Below are 16107 nucleotides of genomic sequence, written 5' to 3'. Positions count from 1 at the left end.
TTTTATCTGTAGATGGGTTTTTCTCCCTGGAAGTATAAGTTGCAGCATTGGTGGCAATCTCAAATAGTGAGTTTAGATTTTTTTTTGTGTATAGATTTGGAAGGAAAGGGGAAGGAGATAAGACAGTCCATTCTGAGTTCCCCAGACAGCATTAGAGAAAGCGTCACATGTTACTGGTACAGCCATTGGCATTTAATGGGGGTTCATGCTGATGCATGCAGATTATTAGAAAGCTGCAATGCTGTTTATATAGGGTTGAAAGACATCTGCAGTTCTGCCACATCAGCGGTACATAGGATTTGACATCATTCTATTGGGGTGCTTCCAAGCACCGAACTTGCAGCCTGCCACAGCAGTAAACTTGACTATCATGATGTAGTAGGAACTGCAGCATCTTGTGTTGTGTGGTCTGCGTGTCAAAATTGTGAGGGATGTTCTGACTTAAAATACCAGCTTAAATCTTAGTGAAACGTCATGTTGTAGCTTGGGAGGTATGTATGGTAGTGAAGTGTTGGAAGTACAAGCATGTGGGCTTCCCCTCTGTGACTGGATGGGTAATTCCTGGTCTATGTCATTTGTTGCTGAAGCTGCAATTCAGGAGCTATGCCTAACTATAGAAAAGCAGTTTGCAAGTTTACTTTGTATTAAGCAAGCTGTGGTTTGCAACAACCACCTGTAAGCAGAATGATAACGCAAGTGTGAGAAGTTTGAAAAGTGTCTTCCAAAATCTTTCCTATTACTGGTCCAAACTTTGGTTGTGCTGTGACACTGATTGAAGCCGCGACTGTTAATTAAGGTATTAATAAAGCTCTTCTAGAAAGCAGTGGCATGGCAGTTACTGTGAACTGTTTGCTGTGGTCACATGCTGAAAAGCTTCTTTTCTTCAAAAGCTTGAGCTTACAGCCCTGAAAGGAATGGCAGTTTCATTTAGCAGTTTCTTAACAACTGCATGCTTTCTGCAGCAATGCTAAGTTTTAGGTAATCGTACTACAGCTGCATCCTAAATTATGGGTTTATAGGACTGAAATCCTCAGTGGTTCTTTGCCTGGTTTCATTTTCCACGGCATTCTGTGCAACCTTTCTACATTAAAGCAGGGTTTAAGAAGTAAGTGAGCATAATTAGACCGAGAACTGTTTTTAGATTTCTTGTTTTATAGTATCTTATGTCTGATTACATATCTCAGGTATCAGTTGTACCAAGAAGGTAATGTCTTCAACCAGAATACGTAGTGCTTATGTTTCTTTCCTCCCTCTCCCCTTTATAGCTGGTACTACAGTATAGATTAGTGATGCTTTGAGGGCATTTTTTTATGTTTCTCCAAGTAAAAGCACAAACCCATGATGTTGTCATAATGTTGACTGGACTGTTCTGAGCTTCAGATGGAGGCTTTTTAGAAGATCATCCAAGAAATGTTGAATAATGTAAGCTAGTTTGTAAAAATGTGAGCTCTGAGTAAGAGCAAAGAAGGTGGGGGAGTGAGAAGAAGGAAATGATGGTCCACATCTGAACCTCATCTTTTGGCTCCTATGAAACTGGCACTAGTGAATGGATCCTGCCTTTGCTGAAATCAACAAGATTTCACTTAAGCCACAGCTCTACTTGCTGCGTGCCTTATCAGGAAATATTTACGTGCCCTTAAAGTAGCAGTCAAATGTGCTACTCAGGCTGAGCAGGGCCAAGAGGTCCTGGCCCTGTGTGGGCTTCCTAACATGCTTTCATTTTCCTCTCCACATGCAGGTCACAAGTTAACCATCCCTGCAGATCTCTTCTGTGAGTACATGGTAGTTACTCCCTGTCTTGGTTCATATCAAAATGATGGATAATTCAAACATCTTCAGTAGTGCTTGTTTCTTAGCTCAGATCCTCTTAATTGAATGGTCAGGGAGCGAGAGCTGTTATTACAGCAGATGAGGGAGGCCATGATCTCTGAGAAGGGTAGTGATGAGATCAACACAGTGCTTAACTTTAGCTGTAACCAATACAGAATACAGGAGTATTTTATAACTACTTTACAGAAGAGAAATTAAAGGAAAATGTGATACTACCTGTGTAAAGGAATCAGTTAAGAAAATGGTGTAATTGTTTGTACCTTGGATATAAGTGAAACTTACTGTTTTCCCTGTGTACTAAATACAGTACAGTAAGGCTAAGAGCTATGTATTGTTCCAACATTATTGTGCTTTTTAAATTCTATTTCCATATTAGACCTGCTGTTCTGTCCAAGGTCTATGGTTGATCTTGCATTTCTTTAGTTATCAAATATATTTTCTGAGAGGGAAGAAACAAAGATTTTGATCTGAGAGCCCTTCAGGCTGTTTCTTCTTCTCAGCATTCCTCCAACAAAGGAGGCTTGTGCCTCCTCACTTTGCTGCCCTGCAAGTTGATAATTTTACTTAAAGACTGTGTATGTTTTGTTAGTGGCTAATGAGTGATCTTAGTCGATGGATTTGGTATTTCAGAAAGAGCATCAAATGCCTTTTTTAAAATTATCTTTTTTTCTAGTAGATAAATCACCGAACTAGACAAACAGAACACTAACCCACTGTGTGAGTGGATCTGGAAAACATCTTAAATGATGATGTGTATCAGAGGAACTGTGTCTTCTGGAGATAGGTAGTGTTGGGTGCAGACAACTGACATGAAGCCATGTAGGTCTAGTATCTGTAGGAAAATCTTTATACAGGTAGAATTAGTTGAGCATCTAATTTTCAAAGTAACTTCAAGTGGAATTAGCTTTATTTACATTTGCCATTTACAAATGTTTCAACCTGCAGATTTTCTGTGTTCTTTTAATAGCAAACCACTACTGTATTTTGTATTGTCATGCCCCCTAAATCACGAATACTTTGACATGATCATTTATTTGTGCCTGGGTATTAACGACAGCTTCTCTATCCTATGGACTTGCACAGGAACAAAATTCTGCTCACATGATTGTAAGGGGAGAAGAAAATAAAAGGAGATTTTTGACATAGACCACAGTAAATATATCTTTCTGAAGAAAGAAGAAGAAAATTGAGTGTTTTGAGTGTTCAGCTTCATTCATAATTGTCAGAGCATATCTCCTCAACAATGGAATTTATTTTCCCAAAGTTATGTTTTGTTCCCTCCCTCAACCTCATGGTTAAGTGAAGATAAATAAGGATTTAGGAATAGAGCTCTTCTATTTCTGTGGACACCTGTGTGGTTCTGTTGGGAAGTGCTTATTCCTTTGATCACCATAGGTGTACTTCAGGATGAAAAAGAGGTTACTGAAGTGCTGAAGAGAATGGTTGTTCTTCAGACCTTTGCTAAAAGTGGGGTGGAACTTGGCCTTTGACTCTTTCTGCCCTGGCTCCTGAAGAAGTCACTTGGGCTGAATTTGTCTTAATAAAGGCAAATTCAGACTCGATTACGTTGGATTTCCTCCTAGCCAGTGTTCGTATGCTATTATTTTGACTGGATAGTTTTATTTTAGCGTGCCTCGTAGCTAAATGAACCTCTGACCTGCTAAGTGCCAAATGCTGAAAGAATTATCCACCGAGTCCATCTACCTGATGGATTCCAGCAGAAAGCCCAGTGGGCAATAAGGCTGTCTTGGCTTTAAGCAGGCTCCGATCAGCAAGAAGAGAAGTCATTACTCTTCATTTCTCTATTAGCTTCACTGCTCATTTAATAGTGCTGGCCAAAGAAAAACATTAATATCCTATTCAGAAGCCAAATGCACCAAACTGGGAGTTGTGACTTGTGTGTTTTCCTCTTTTCTAATGGGTATCATTAAAATTTAACAAGTCACCTAAATCATGTTGGTATTCCCAGTGTTAATATTGCTGAAATTGCTGGCGGCATTCCCACAGGAAGAGTTAAGAGTTTGCTGGGGCTGGTGGCTGGCATTTGCTGCTTGTGGGGGAGGTGTTGAAACTGGAAAAAGCCCTGATGCTGTAAAGGCACAATGAAGTCTTTGGTGACAAGGGATGTTTGCAACACACATATGTATTCTTTCCTTTTTGCTCCCTTCCCCCTTCTCTCCCTAGTAGTCTTAAAGCTGTCATTTCAGTTCATATACATTAGATTTCCAATAGAAATTCTTGACAATAAGCCTGCGCACATGTGAGCCTAGCAGGAAGGCGTACAAGTGTGCTGGTGTGCTAGTTGGTGCAAGTGTCAGATTTAGAAGATTGTTAGACTGTAGATGGCTTTTGCTAGAGGTCGAGAAGGCTAACAAAGTGGGAGATGCAATTAAAATGGTATTTGTTAGAAAGGAATAGCTAGCTGTCTGGGCAGGCTGAACCTGGGGAAATGATGGGTAGCTGGAAGGCCATTAGTGATGGCTTTGTAAGCAGTTTTGCAGCATGGGTGGTAAACCTAAATCCAGAGCTGCTCTTTTAGCATGCCTAATAAGACTGCCTAGTTTTCCTGTGTCAAATCCGTTTTGAATAATGGATATGACAAATTGTGTGGATTTTGGTTTAGGTTTTGAGGTGGGAGGAAAGTTTTAGGTGGGAAAAAAGGAGAGGAAGCTGGCTTAAGTGAGGTTTTGAATATGTTTTCCCACAGCCGTGAAAACAAGGCTGGCTTTTTAGGGAGTCATTGATAGGTATTCCTACAAAGAGTCTGGCTGATGTGGAATATGATATACGATGGAACAAGAAGCTTATTAAAAATGCCCTTTCATTTGAAATGAACAGTTGGCATTTGATTCTTATAAATTTCTGGTAGGAGTTATGATATTAGTATTCTGAAAAAGTCTTTAGAATTTCTTTGCTCAGTACAATCATTTCAGTTGTTAGAAGTATCCGATTGCATCTCTTATCTGTCCTTTTCCTGCTTGGAGTATTGTTGGGTTTTTGGCTTTAACATCAACAATTTTAAAAGCTCCAAAGGGTAAAGATAAGCACTTAGAGCAAATGGTGCAAAACATTTATGCATCCTAGAGGGATTTTGATGTTGTTTTCATTTGGGGGTTTTATATGGTTTCTTTTCTAGTCATGGCAGCTACAGAATGAAAACTTGTAACTCTTGATGATGGAAATGCATGGCAAATACACATACTGCAGGACAGAAATAAGACAGTGGCCTCTTGTGATGATTCTGGTTACTTTACAGCCTGAAACAGCTAATTACTCAGCAGAGAAAGCAGGTGGGAAAGCTAAAGCAGACTAAAGGAATAGCGGCCATGCAGCAACAGGTCAAGTAATGGTGGCGGGTACAAGCAAGACCAGCAGCTGCTTATATGGGGCAAGGTCTGGTCTTTGAAGCCATGGAATCTGTTCCTCTGGTGTGTGGAGTAACCTGAAATGAGAACAGGAAAGGCATGCTGCAAGAAAAGTACAGGACTTTGAGAGGGAGAATTCAGACTATGGAGATGGTGGGAAACAAACTGTACCTTGGAAGGGACAAGCAGCAAAGGAGCAGTGTTTCCTCGGGAAAGTTTCCACTAAGGAAATGAGGAGTAATGGATGACAAACACAGATAATTTATAAAGCTGAGCTCATCACCAGGGTGCTCTCCAGGTGTCTTTTAAAGCTTTACAGAAGAACTGCATATAAAGGTTTTGTTTTCTTTATCACTTTTCCTCTTACTCTTTGAGCTATTAAACAGTTCAGGAGCCAGCAAGCAGCTGGAAGAGCTGAGGGTAATTTGAGGGAGCTGCCTTTGGTTTAACGCACTTCAGTGTTTTAATTCTGAATTGGCTTTTTCAAAGGCTTACCTACTGGTGCATCCTGTAATCTAAAGATATAACTGAATTTTCTTCCATCTCATTCATCTTCTGCTTTCCAGTCTCAAAGACCTTCAATATGAGGCCTTAAATAGGGACTTGACCTATTGCATTCACAGCTTTGCCCAACATAACAAATAACTGGTATGTCTTACTGCGTCAGTATTAGGACATTCCAGAGTGTTGTTAGGAATTCGCTTTTTTTCTCCTTTCCTTTTACCACTCTCTGAAGGAAAGAAGGTTTGACTTTCACATTAATTTGAATTCAAATTTTATAGTAATATTATAGCAGATGCTCTAAAGGCATGCTATTAAATAGCAGTTATAGTAGTTCCAAACACTTTACAATCAGAATATAAAGGACTTAAGGTGTAAAAGGAGAATTGGAGAAAGGGGGTGTGTTATTCTTGAGGACTGAGTGTGCTGTCAGGGATGGCTCTAAATGAAGCATTTTGCAGATTGGAGTGCTTTAAATTGCTAGCTTTCTTTGTCACTCCTAGTTAGTTACTTAGCTCTTTCTAGCTAAGGTCTGCCTCTGTCTTGCCTGTTTAATATTCCACTTAAGTATAATAAGAGATGAAACATCCAAGATGCCTGTGTCCTCCAGGAGTCAGCTCTACTGATGTGAATACTTATGTTAGCTGTTTATAAGCAATGAACTAAACATGGATATAAAGAGGAGGGGGAGAAGAAGAGACACTGTTGTGACTTCTCTTAATTTGCTGTTCCTTTTATCAGCAAAGGAAATAAATTCTTTCCTGTTTCCACTCTAAATGCACACACACTGTATAATAGGAATCGTTTCAATAACCACACAGTGGTAAGGCCCAGATAAGGATTATTTTGGTGCCTGAAATATCAGGAACCAGAGTGTGCTATGTGGGAAGCTTGTGTGGAATCATGCTGCTGAGGAAGCAGTGTGTAGTAATGTGCATGGGTGACACTGATAAATGGCTCCTCTAAGCTAGCATCTGCAGCAAATTGCCAGACTGAGACTTCCCAGCATACCCTGAACCTCTGTATGAATGAAATCTCTGTTGTGCCATTACTTACCCACCTCCATGTGAAATGGGAGGATAGAATTCATTACTTCAGTGCAGTTTTCATGCAATTCTGTTCTCTTTACGCACACGTGTATGTATGTATATATTCTCTTTTTTTTTTTCTGCTCCATTTTTGGCAGTGATGGCTGCAGAACTTCCAGTGTCCTTCAGCTGACAAGCTGTGCAGGTCTTAAAAATAGGACAAAGTTACTTTCAGAATGAAGTGCAGTTTTTTTTTTTTTTTATTTCTAGAAGCTAAAAATGAAGTAACTTTTTTTTTTTTTTTTTTTTATTTCTAGAAGCTAAAAATGAAGTAACTAATACATCCTCTGTTCTTTGATCAGACCCATGCATAATTAAGGCAAGTAACGAGGATGATTTATTTTTATTGTGATTTTGATAGTATGTGTGGTGGCTGGGGAAGAAAAGAATGTTGGATTTATATTTTATATATTATATAATATGGTAATATTATATAGCTCTCTTCAAAGGGCAGGGCGATAGTCTAGAAATCTTTTTTTCTGCATTGAAGGCTCTCATTTTTATTTATTCATTAATTTATTTTGTTACCACTTACATGGGAATTGTTAAGTCACAGCTTGAACCAATGATTGAGCACCAGGTTAGGAGGCATGGCTAATCCAGGGAGCTCAGGTGCAAGCAGTGTACCCAAGAGGCTAAAAGGGACCTGGGGTCCACCCTTCCTTGCTCTCATTTGAGGGTTAGCAGCTGAGAGAGTAGCACCTCTATTTGGAGATTGTGCCCTTTTCAAGATTCTGCTGGCATATGGAAATGGTGAGCTACTTTTCCTGTATTTTCTAAGCTAAATCTTGATGACTATCTTTACAAGCGTGCTCCTATTCTAGTAGAAGGTACTAGCATTGCCTTCCATTGCTTTGTGCCACTGATGTATGAGAAGTGTTGGAGTTGCTCTTTGCATTGCTTCTATGTATATTTTCTTTGGACTTGAAACTGTAGGATGGTTTTCTAGAATAACTTGTTGAAACTAAAACTCTAACTTAAGCTTTGGTGGAAATGTTTCTAGGATCAGGAATTTCTGACTAACCTAGAAAATAAGTTGAGGTTGCTTGATACTTGGAAATTATTGAAAAGCTAAGTTCCTTACTCCTCTTAATTGTAGCTAATGCATCAAACCTCGAGGCTCTGAGAAATCAATCAACTTCTCTACATTTAGTTGCCAAGTATTTAAGATAGTACATCTGATAGAGCAGCAGAAAGGTAGCACTGTGTCAGGATAGAAGAGCACGGCATAGCTACCAGATTTCAGTAACAAGCACCTTAGCTGAAGCTTGCCTTCACTGGCATGATAAATAATTGTAGAGGAGGGAGTCCGCGTGCAGCTCAGGCTGTTCTCTTCTGCTTTACTGGCTTTTTTTTGTAAAAATCTTTAGGTGTTTGTTTGTAATGTGGGATTGAACTTTCCACAGTAAGAGACTTTTTTTCTTCACTTAGCAGTAGACAACATGTTCTACAGATAAACCCAGGTGTTTTGTAATGCTTATGCTCGTTAAGTCACAGGACTCCACACAGCTGCAAATACTCATGTTGATTGTACCCATTACTGGAATACACCTGTAGGTATTATCTAATCAGAACTTAGATCAGGGCAGCTCCTTTTTTTTTCTTTTCTTTTTTTTACATCTGAGGAGGAGAGATGCAGAACAACATGAACTGGTTGTATAAAACAAAGTCCATGTTTCTTATGTGCTTATGCTGTAGGTAAGTGGAGTTTTTCCACTCGTGAATATTGACATCTTGCTCTGCACCAGCTCTTGTATATTGGCCATGAATTGGCTCTTTTGACTTTGTGCAGAGGGGGAGAAGAGTGTTTAAATACAAACGTATTTAAAAGCTGTCTTCCTTGAAGGGATTGGAATATGGCAGTTAAATATGAAAGAATTAATTTACGATGATAAAGCTTTTAAAAAGACTTTGATTTCTGATTTTATGATTGCTAAGAGAAGCTGCCTCCTAGTTCAGCAATGGGGAAAAAATTGCTAATAGTATTAGGTGTTTGTAGCATAGCTTTTTTGAGTGTTTATTCTCTTCCTTTTTTTCCCCCCTCTACCTTGGACAGTTCGTATCTGTGAATAATTTCATTGTCCTTTGTTGTCTGCTGTTGTGAATAGCATGCTGTTAAGCATTCTGCATTCATGTGGTGTTTGTTAATGTTTGTTTTGTATTCTGTCTGCCTCTCTGCCTTTGCTGAGATCAAATGGATGAAGCAAGGCTTTGCAAAGTATAAATGCTGTTAAACTTGAGAGAACAGAAAGGGGGCCTTTGTCATTTCATTAGTTACAATATTAATTGGTACATGTTGTTCAGTTTTTTCTCTTGTGGAGAAATAACTGTTTGAATGCATTTTTCTACTTTCTGAGAAGTTTGTTTTGAAAGTCATTGTCATGCAATAAATTGTGCTAGCTTATAAGATACCTCAGATGTATTCTCTTTGTTTCTTAACCCTAGATGTTCTTTGTTAAAGTTGTCTTTCATAAGGTTGAAATAGCAGAAATACCCATCTTTATTTTTATTAATTCTTCACTGAGTATTATTTTGCTCTAATAATTTTTGTTACGGTTTTCTTTGCTTACCCAGAACTATTTAAATATTTTTATTATATCCTTTCTGATCCAAACGTATGCATCTCTGCTAGTATTCCACTCACTTCTTGTCTAGACCGTTTGTAGTCCTCGTGATGCTTAGGCTGAGACTCTGAGATCAGTTGGCAGAAAAACACCCCAAGCTACCTGCCTGCTGTTTTGCCAGGTGAATGAGAAACCAGGCTAATGCTTTGCTGTGCTTCTCTAGAGAGTGATCTCAGTTGCGAATGTCCCTTCTGAGAAAGTTTTATCCTTCAGATGCATCATGTTAAGAAAAAGAAATGATTTGCCCTTGTGGGTAAATCACTTAATGGCTAGCAGGAAAGCGGGTGTTACATTAGTAGTAACTTCTGAAGAGATAAACTGGTGTTTTTCATTGTCTTGGACTCTCTCATTGATTGTGCTCTATTAAAGTGCATGCAGTTGCTCTTATAACCTATGTTTCTGTAGATACTTTAACAAATAAAGTCCCCTAGCTGAGAGTAGTTTTTAAGCTACTGTTTATTCTCTTGTTTCTTGTAGGCTACTAGAGCTCTCTATGTATTTCTAGGTCTTGTAAAACTGTTGCAAGACCCTCCACTAGCTGCAGGGCTACGCAAAGTGCTTCTGAAATGGAATACACAATGCCAAATCCATGTAACTGGGCTTCTGTATGTCACCTTAACTTTGCAGAAATCCTCACAGCAATCGTTCCTTTACAGAGTGGATATAACTCAAACCAGAAATGGCTGGGGAGGAGCAGCTGCTGCAAACAGGATTGCTAGGCTCACGCAGGGGAGGGAGGAACTGGTCTGTCCCTTCCCTTTGTCAGATCTCGCTGGCTGATCTGTCCTGCTGTGAGGAATGCTCCACCTGCTGCCTTGCAGGAACTCAAGGAGGGAAGTACAAGTCAGTGGCTCCTGAGATGAGCAATTATCAGGGACATATCTAATAAAAGCAAGATGTTGCAGGGCAGTGTTTTTTTTCTGTAAGCGCAAAGATGAAGAGGCTTATAGGTGCCTTTGACCACCATGCTTGGCAAGAGCTGCTGTCTCATGATGATGTATTTGCCCTGATATCTACTTGTTACTGGCCTGTTAGGCAGCAGGCCTAAAGTAGATGAGTAACTTTGTGTAAGGCTGACCATGCTGTTACTGGCTGGATTTACGTGTGTGTGCTTGTTTTGAGATGCTGATGCCTGGAGAGCCCAGCCTTCTAGCTCTCATTTGTAGATGCAAGCCATGGGAAGAAAAGCGGATTTTGAGACTGGGTGTCACCTATGCTTCATGCTTTGTGATGTGCTTTAAGGCAGGCATGTTTGGAGACACTGCTCACTACTGGGCAGCACTGGATGTGCTTTTCTATTGCCTGTGGAATGGCTTATTAGGCTGCTTTTAATTTGAACCATCTGTAGTGACCTGTGAGCTCTGCTACAATAGTGTTTTTATGTTAGGCTTCCAGCAGCAAGCTGTAAGCGATCTGGAGACCAGTTATGAGAATTAAGGTTTAAAAGAAAACCAAAAGCAAACAAACAAAAAGCTATCAATATATTGCAGTAGGTGTGCAATTAATTAGAAAACCTTTGTGTTCACTGTCATCTGTACTTTCTGAACCACACTTGTTTTTTTTATTCTGAGAACTTGTAGGGTCTCCAGTAAAGTTACAGGGTGTAGAAAGAATTACACTGGTGTTTTGGTGTTTGTTAGAGGCTTCCCATGTGTTTTGCAATGGAGTAACAGAGTTTGTTTTCCTTTGTCGTAGTGTTGAAGACCCTGTCAGGCAGTCTGAGGCTTGTTAGATCACTCAAAACATGGAGTTGCTAATTGGCTACAATTCTGTGCTTTCTTTACACACTGCTGTTTCTCTTCCTGTAGTCACCAAATACCCTGCATGTATTCCTTTTAAAACAAAACCTTTTATTCCCACTGCCCTGTTTTCTCTTTCAGATAGTTTTATTTTCTTTAACTAATGGCTTACTTGGATAGAGTTGCTGCTGGCTTTGATTATAGCAACTAACTCTGGCCCTAAGAAAAGTTTGTACTGCTTGGCAGCTGGATTCTACAGGAGCTGATAATACATCAGATTTCACATTTTCTTCATTTTTAATTTTTCTGATCATTAGCTTGGAAAGCAACTTATGGAGGGTTTAATCAGTTTTCATATTGGCTAAGGTTATGGCAAAATTTGTTGCCTTTCTTTTTCTAGAACTGCTGTGAATTTCTTACTGTTTCCAGCAAAACTGCAAGGGCTCTGGTAGAGCCTTAGGAAGCCTGTTGTAGTAGAATTGAGAACTACAACCAGAATCACTGTTAGAGACAAACTCTAATGCATCTTAGACTTGATTTTTGCTTTGGCTTTGTTAAGTGTTAGTAGTGTCTCTCACTTGATAGTAGAGAAATTAAAATAAAACTTAAAATATAGAATAAATTAGAATATATTAATATCTTTAGAATGTTTGCTCATACTTAACTGAAGGCAGGCATGTGATCAAAAGCTATGAATGTTGAACAAAATGAGAGTAAGCAGTGTAGATATAGGTATCTCAAAGCAAGCCTTTTGCTTGCTACCAGGTGGTCTCAGTGAGACCCTCTTAACTAACATCAGAGGTGATAATGCAAACAAGTGGTTCAAACTGGGGCAATGTGGCACAATTAAAACTTTATTGGGCTAACAGCAGCCTCCAGAATAGGCAGACCTACCATTTCATGCCATGAACCAGCAGAGTGGTAGTAAAGCTGCAGTGTGGTTTTTTGTACTCCCAGAATCAGCTTGTTTGTGGGCTTATGCAGCTGAATTATGAGTATCCCCAAGGAAAGAGATTGTGCAACCTCTCTGGGCCATTGTTGCTTGGCCTCTGTAGTCTGTCTGACCAAGCATATGCTTCTGCTAACACTTAACCTGTCTGGTCTCATGGTGGATTTGCTGGTGAGCTGGCACTGCAAAACAGGCACACCCACCCCAAGTCCCTAGTACTAGTAAAAAGGAGGATCAGTGCCTGTGGTGTTTTCTTTCTTTCTTTCACCTTTGTTTTCTTTCAGTCTGGAGACAGTTGTTTCTTAGAGCCAAATATCTACACCTAGCTGAATGATTAAGACATTAACTGCTCATCTGACATCAGAGTATTTGTAAGCAGTGTGACTACACATAGCTACAGGCAAAGGAATTTTTACCTGTAGTTTGACTGCATCATGAAAAAAGTGTACTTATAACTAGAGGGGAAACACAAATTGGGCAATTCAGACATCTGTCTTATTACCCTTTTGTTATCCTTTTCCACTTTTTTCTTGGGTAGGTGGTCAAATAATGGATGGAGATGCCAATCTTATCAGAATGCTTATACTTAAAATTGGTCTGAAGGCATGTGAGGCAGTGTGTGACAGACAAGTATTGTGTTGATGATAGTAAGTCTAAATATAGAGTTTTGCGATCTCCCAGTGTGTACATAAGTTACAAATAGCAAATTAAATACCACTTAATGGAAGAGGGCGGACTGTGTAAAGGTCTGATTTAATGCTGCTGATACTGAGATGCAGGCTGCTTTTCTGCAGCTGTAGAACATGAAGACCTGCTTTGTCACTTGGTAAGAGTAGCTCAAACAATCTGCTGCAGCATTCACCCCTTTTGAAAGGAGCTGTGACACCAAGTGCATGGAGTTCTTGATTCTGTACTTCTGGTCAGAATGGGCAATGAGCCTCTCATGATATGTGTGCCTTGTTCTCCTTCAATTGCCTGTGCTGTATCTATGAGCAAAGAGGAATATCTGGATGATGGTTCAAATATTGCTTCTGTGTTGAAATAGAGTGAATTTGTGTGAGAGTGAACTGAGCTCTTGCAGTTATAACAAATTCAGCATCAGTTATTAATCTACAGTCACCGAAAGATACCTGATGTTCAGCAGATCTGCAAGATCTGAATTATTAACGGTTAAGTATCAGTGATGGAACAATTTATGTTTCTAATATGGCTGGACGCGTATTACAGACAAGGACTCTTCCTAAAGCACAATGGAATGTATTTAACTCATCTGCAGTTTGATCACAGGGGTTTACTGAAAAACAAACAAAAGCCCAGTGTTTTAGCCATGAAGTACAGCCTCCTTGTAATACCAGTTTCTCCTTGGTTTGTGAGTTTACCGTGGGCTACCACTGCACTTCTCAAAATTATATCCTGGTCAGCTTGCGGTGTTGCAAGAACTCAGTTTTGTTATAGCTTTCCAGTTGCCACAAACCTTAACCTGATCTTGTGGTCCTGTAGGCAAAGATTTCTCTGCTGAAGCTTGTGGTGTCCAGTGATGCAGAGGATAGACAGGAAGAGAGACAGAGTTTGTTGCTTGTGCTGTTAATTCACTTTCATTTCCTTCATGTTGGGGGTGGTTAGTGAAGGGAACCAACTGTGAGTTCCCTGGCTGTAACTGCTGTTCATGCCTTTGGGTTTAATAAAAAAAACGTACACCTACTTCTGCCTGCTATAGGTATTTCAACAAGTTCAGGGGATCCAGCGAGTTAATGTTCTTTTTATGTCACCTACAAAGCTTTTGAGGCTCAGTTAATTGCAATTGTGTTTGGCAAGGCTGAAATGAGCCCTTACAATGGCTTTCACCATCTTGAAGATGGTATATATGCTGGTAGTGATGTGGCTGCTCGTGTATGTTTGGTGGCCCTGCTAGGCAGGGGGTTTGGAACTACATGATCCTTGAGGTCCCTTCCAACCCGGGTAATTCTGTGATTCTGTGTGTGATTCTGTTTTCTGGGGTTCCTGCTTCTAACAAAAAAAATCCCACCATTATCCTTAATAGGAGCCTTCTCGTGTTCAGATGGTTTAAATAGTCAAAAGGCATTAAGACATCTTCTAGTTTCTGGACTCAGTTCTAGTAATAACTACAGTAGTTCATTTTTGGAATTCCACCCAAATAATTCACAGATATTAATGCATTATATTCCACCCTTTTGTCTACTCTGGGGAAATATGTGACTAGAGATCAAAGGTATGAAGGAGCAAAATGACCCATCGCAGTCAAAAGGGTCTTGGTAGTTTGATTCCCAGAACCTGCTTTAAGGACAAGAAGCACTGTGGTACAGTGAATATTTGCTAACCTTATATGTGGATATAGGAATTTCCTGTAGTGACACAGACAAGCTTGTGGCCTTGAACAAATGATGCTACCTACCTGTCTGCTATTTTTATCTTTGTATCTTTGCACTGATTTATTTTCCTCTCTGTTAAGACTACATTTGCATTTGGGGGGAAAGGCTGTCTGTCTTCATACAGGGTGTGGAATAAGAGTTCTTACATGTTGGTGGTGGTGGTTTTTTTTTTTTTTTTTTTTTTTTTTAAATTAACCTTTCCTTTCCTTTTTTATATACTTCCCTATCCTTACAATTCTACTTTTTTTTTGTTTTTGTTAAATTAAAAAGAAAAAAAAAAGCTGTTACTCTTAAGTGCTACCACAATATAAACATAGGGAATGTGGAAAGAGATTTACCATGAGTCACACTCTTTCAAGCTTTAATTTCTTTAATGTATTCTTTCCCGTCTTTAGCTCTGCAGATGTCTCTAGTACTCTAGGCTGCCATGAAGTTCTAGACCCTACACACAGAATGATTTTTTTTTTTTCTTAGACTTGTTGCTGTTTATAAACCAAATGCTCAAGCAGTCTGAAATTATGCTTGTATTCTTTCACTCTTACCTTCTCAGCGTTGCTGGATTACAGAAACCAGGTAAATTCCATGATGCTGTCCTGCTCTGTGTTTCTTGTAATATACTGCCTACCATGACAGCATCAAGCTTTAACTTTGAATGTAATTTAATGCTGGACCAAGACTGACTGTAGCCTTTGGTATTCTTTAAAGAAAAAAATGTGTGCGCTAATGTCACAAACACATCTCTTCTCTGAAAGCTCAGCAGTTTCAAGCTGGCGGGTTGCCTGTGTAATGCTTGCTGACACTCAGAACTTTGCCTTCTAATTGTAGCAGGGGAAAATACAACCCCAGTCAGAGCCAGTGGTGGGGCAGTGGAGAACAAAGGCAGTAATCAATCTAAGGCCTAATTAAAGGCAGTGGTGCCAGGAAATGATAGGGAACTCAACAGCCTGACACTCAAACTTCCCTAATTGGACTAGTGTTCTTTATAACTGCCCCATGCCTTGCTCTGTGTTGCCCCAGCTATGATAGCAGTATCTCAGCCAGTGTTTAGTGTTTTGCTTTGCTCTGGAGTTCAAACCAGAGATGGTTAGAGGCATCTACTAACAATGACTGTAGCTTTGTACTCTTTTCTTCTTTTTCCTAATAATCTCACTTCCTTCACGATGTTGATATTCTTTTCTTAAAAGAAATGGTGTGCTAAAAGAACATTGAGGCCTCTACTTCTCTCCTTTCACACTTTTAAACTTTCCTAAGTTTGTTTGCTTATTTATTTTAATTGGAGGCTTTGTTTTTTGTTACTGATTGTCAGGGAATAGATTTGCCTAGTACAGTGGCCCTGCTTCTGGGAGTTCATAACATCATAAATCCTGTTAGGGGGAACAAATAAGGGAAATGGTTCTTTTGGATGCAGAGGATGGTTTTGGCTCACTAAGTATTTCACTTTAACAACGATGTTAAGGACAAATTCATTAACGTCCATTTGAGTGGCATGGGTTTCTTCTTCATGAGATTAGAAGGAACTCCCTTTGAATAATTTGAACAGCATGCATTTGTAACCAAGAAATGAAAAGCTACTTTCTACATCCTTGTAACCGTATGGCAAAATGTAGCAGTTACCGCAGGA

At 39.5% G+C, this 16107-nt stretch overlaps 1 protein-coding gene across 2 annotated transcripts in view; it reads left to right on the top strand.

Moving 5' to 3' along the window:
- Positions 1-16107, top strand: part of KIF26B (kinesin family member 26B) — a 253790-nt gene that overhangs the window by 7320 nt on the left and 230363 nt on the right. The window contains exon 1 of one of the 2 annotated variants that reach the window (XM_015857748.2): positions 7454-7537. The exons of the other annotated variant lie outside the window; for it this stretch is intronic. Coding sequence (XP_015713234.1) covers positions 7529-7537 — 9 coding nt within the window. The 5' untranslated portion in view covers positions 7454-7528. Of the gene's footprint in view, positions 1-7453; positions 7538-16107 lie in introns of those variants that run through there. 2 annotated transcript variants of the gene reach the window in all.

This window comes from Coturnix japonica, chromosome 3 (assembly GCF_001577835.2).
Source record: "Coturnix japonica isolate 7356 chromosome 3, Coturnix japonica 2.1, whole genome shotgun sequence".
NCBI classification, from domain to species: domain Eukaryota; kingdom Metazoa; phylum Chordata; class Aves; order Galliformes; family Phasianidae; genus Coturnix; species Coturnix japonica.
The sequence above is the reverse complement of the archived record's forward strand: the minus strand, read 5'-3'. Positions and strand labels throughout refer to the sequence as shown.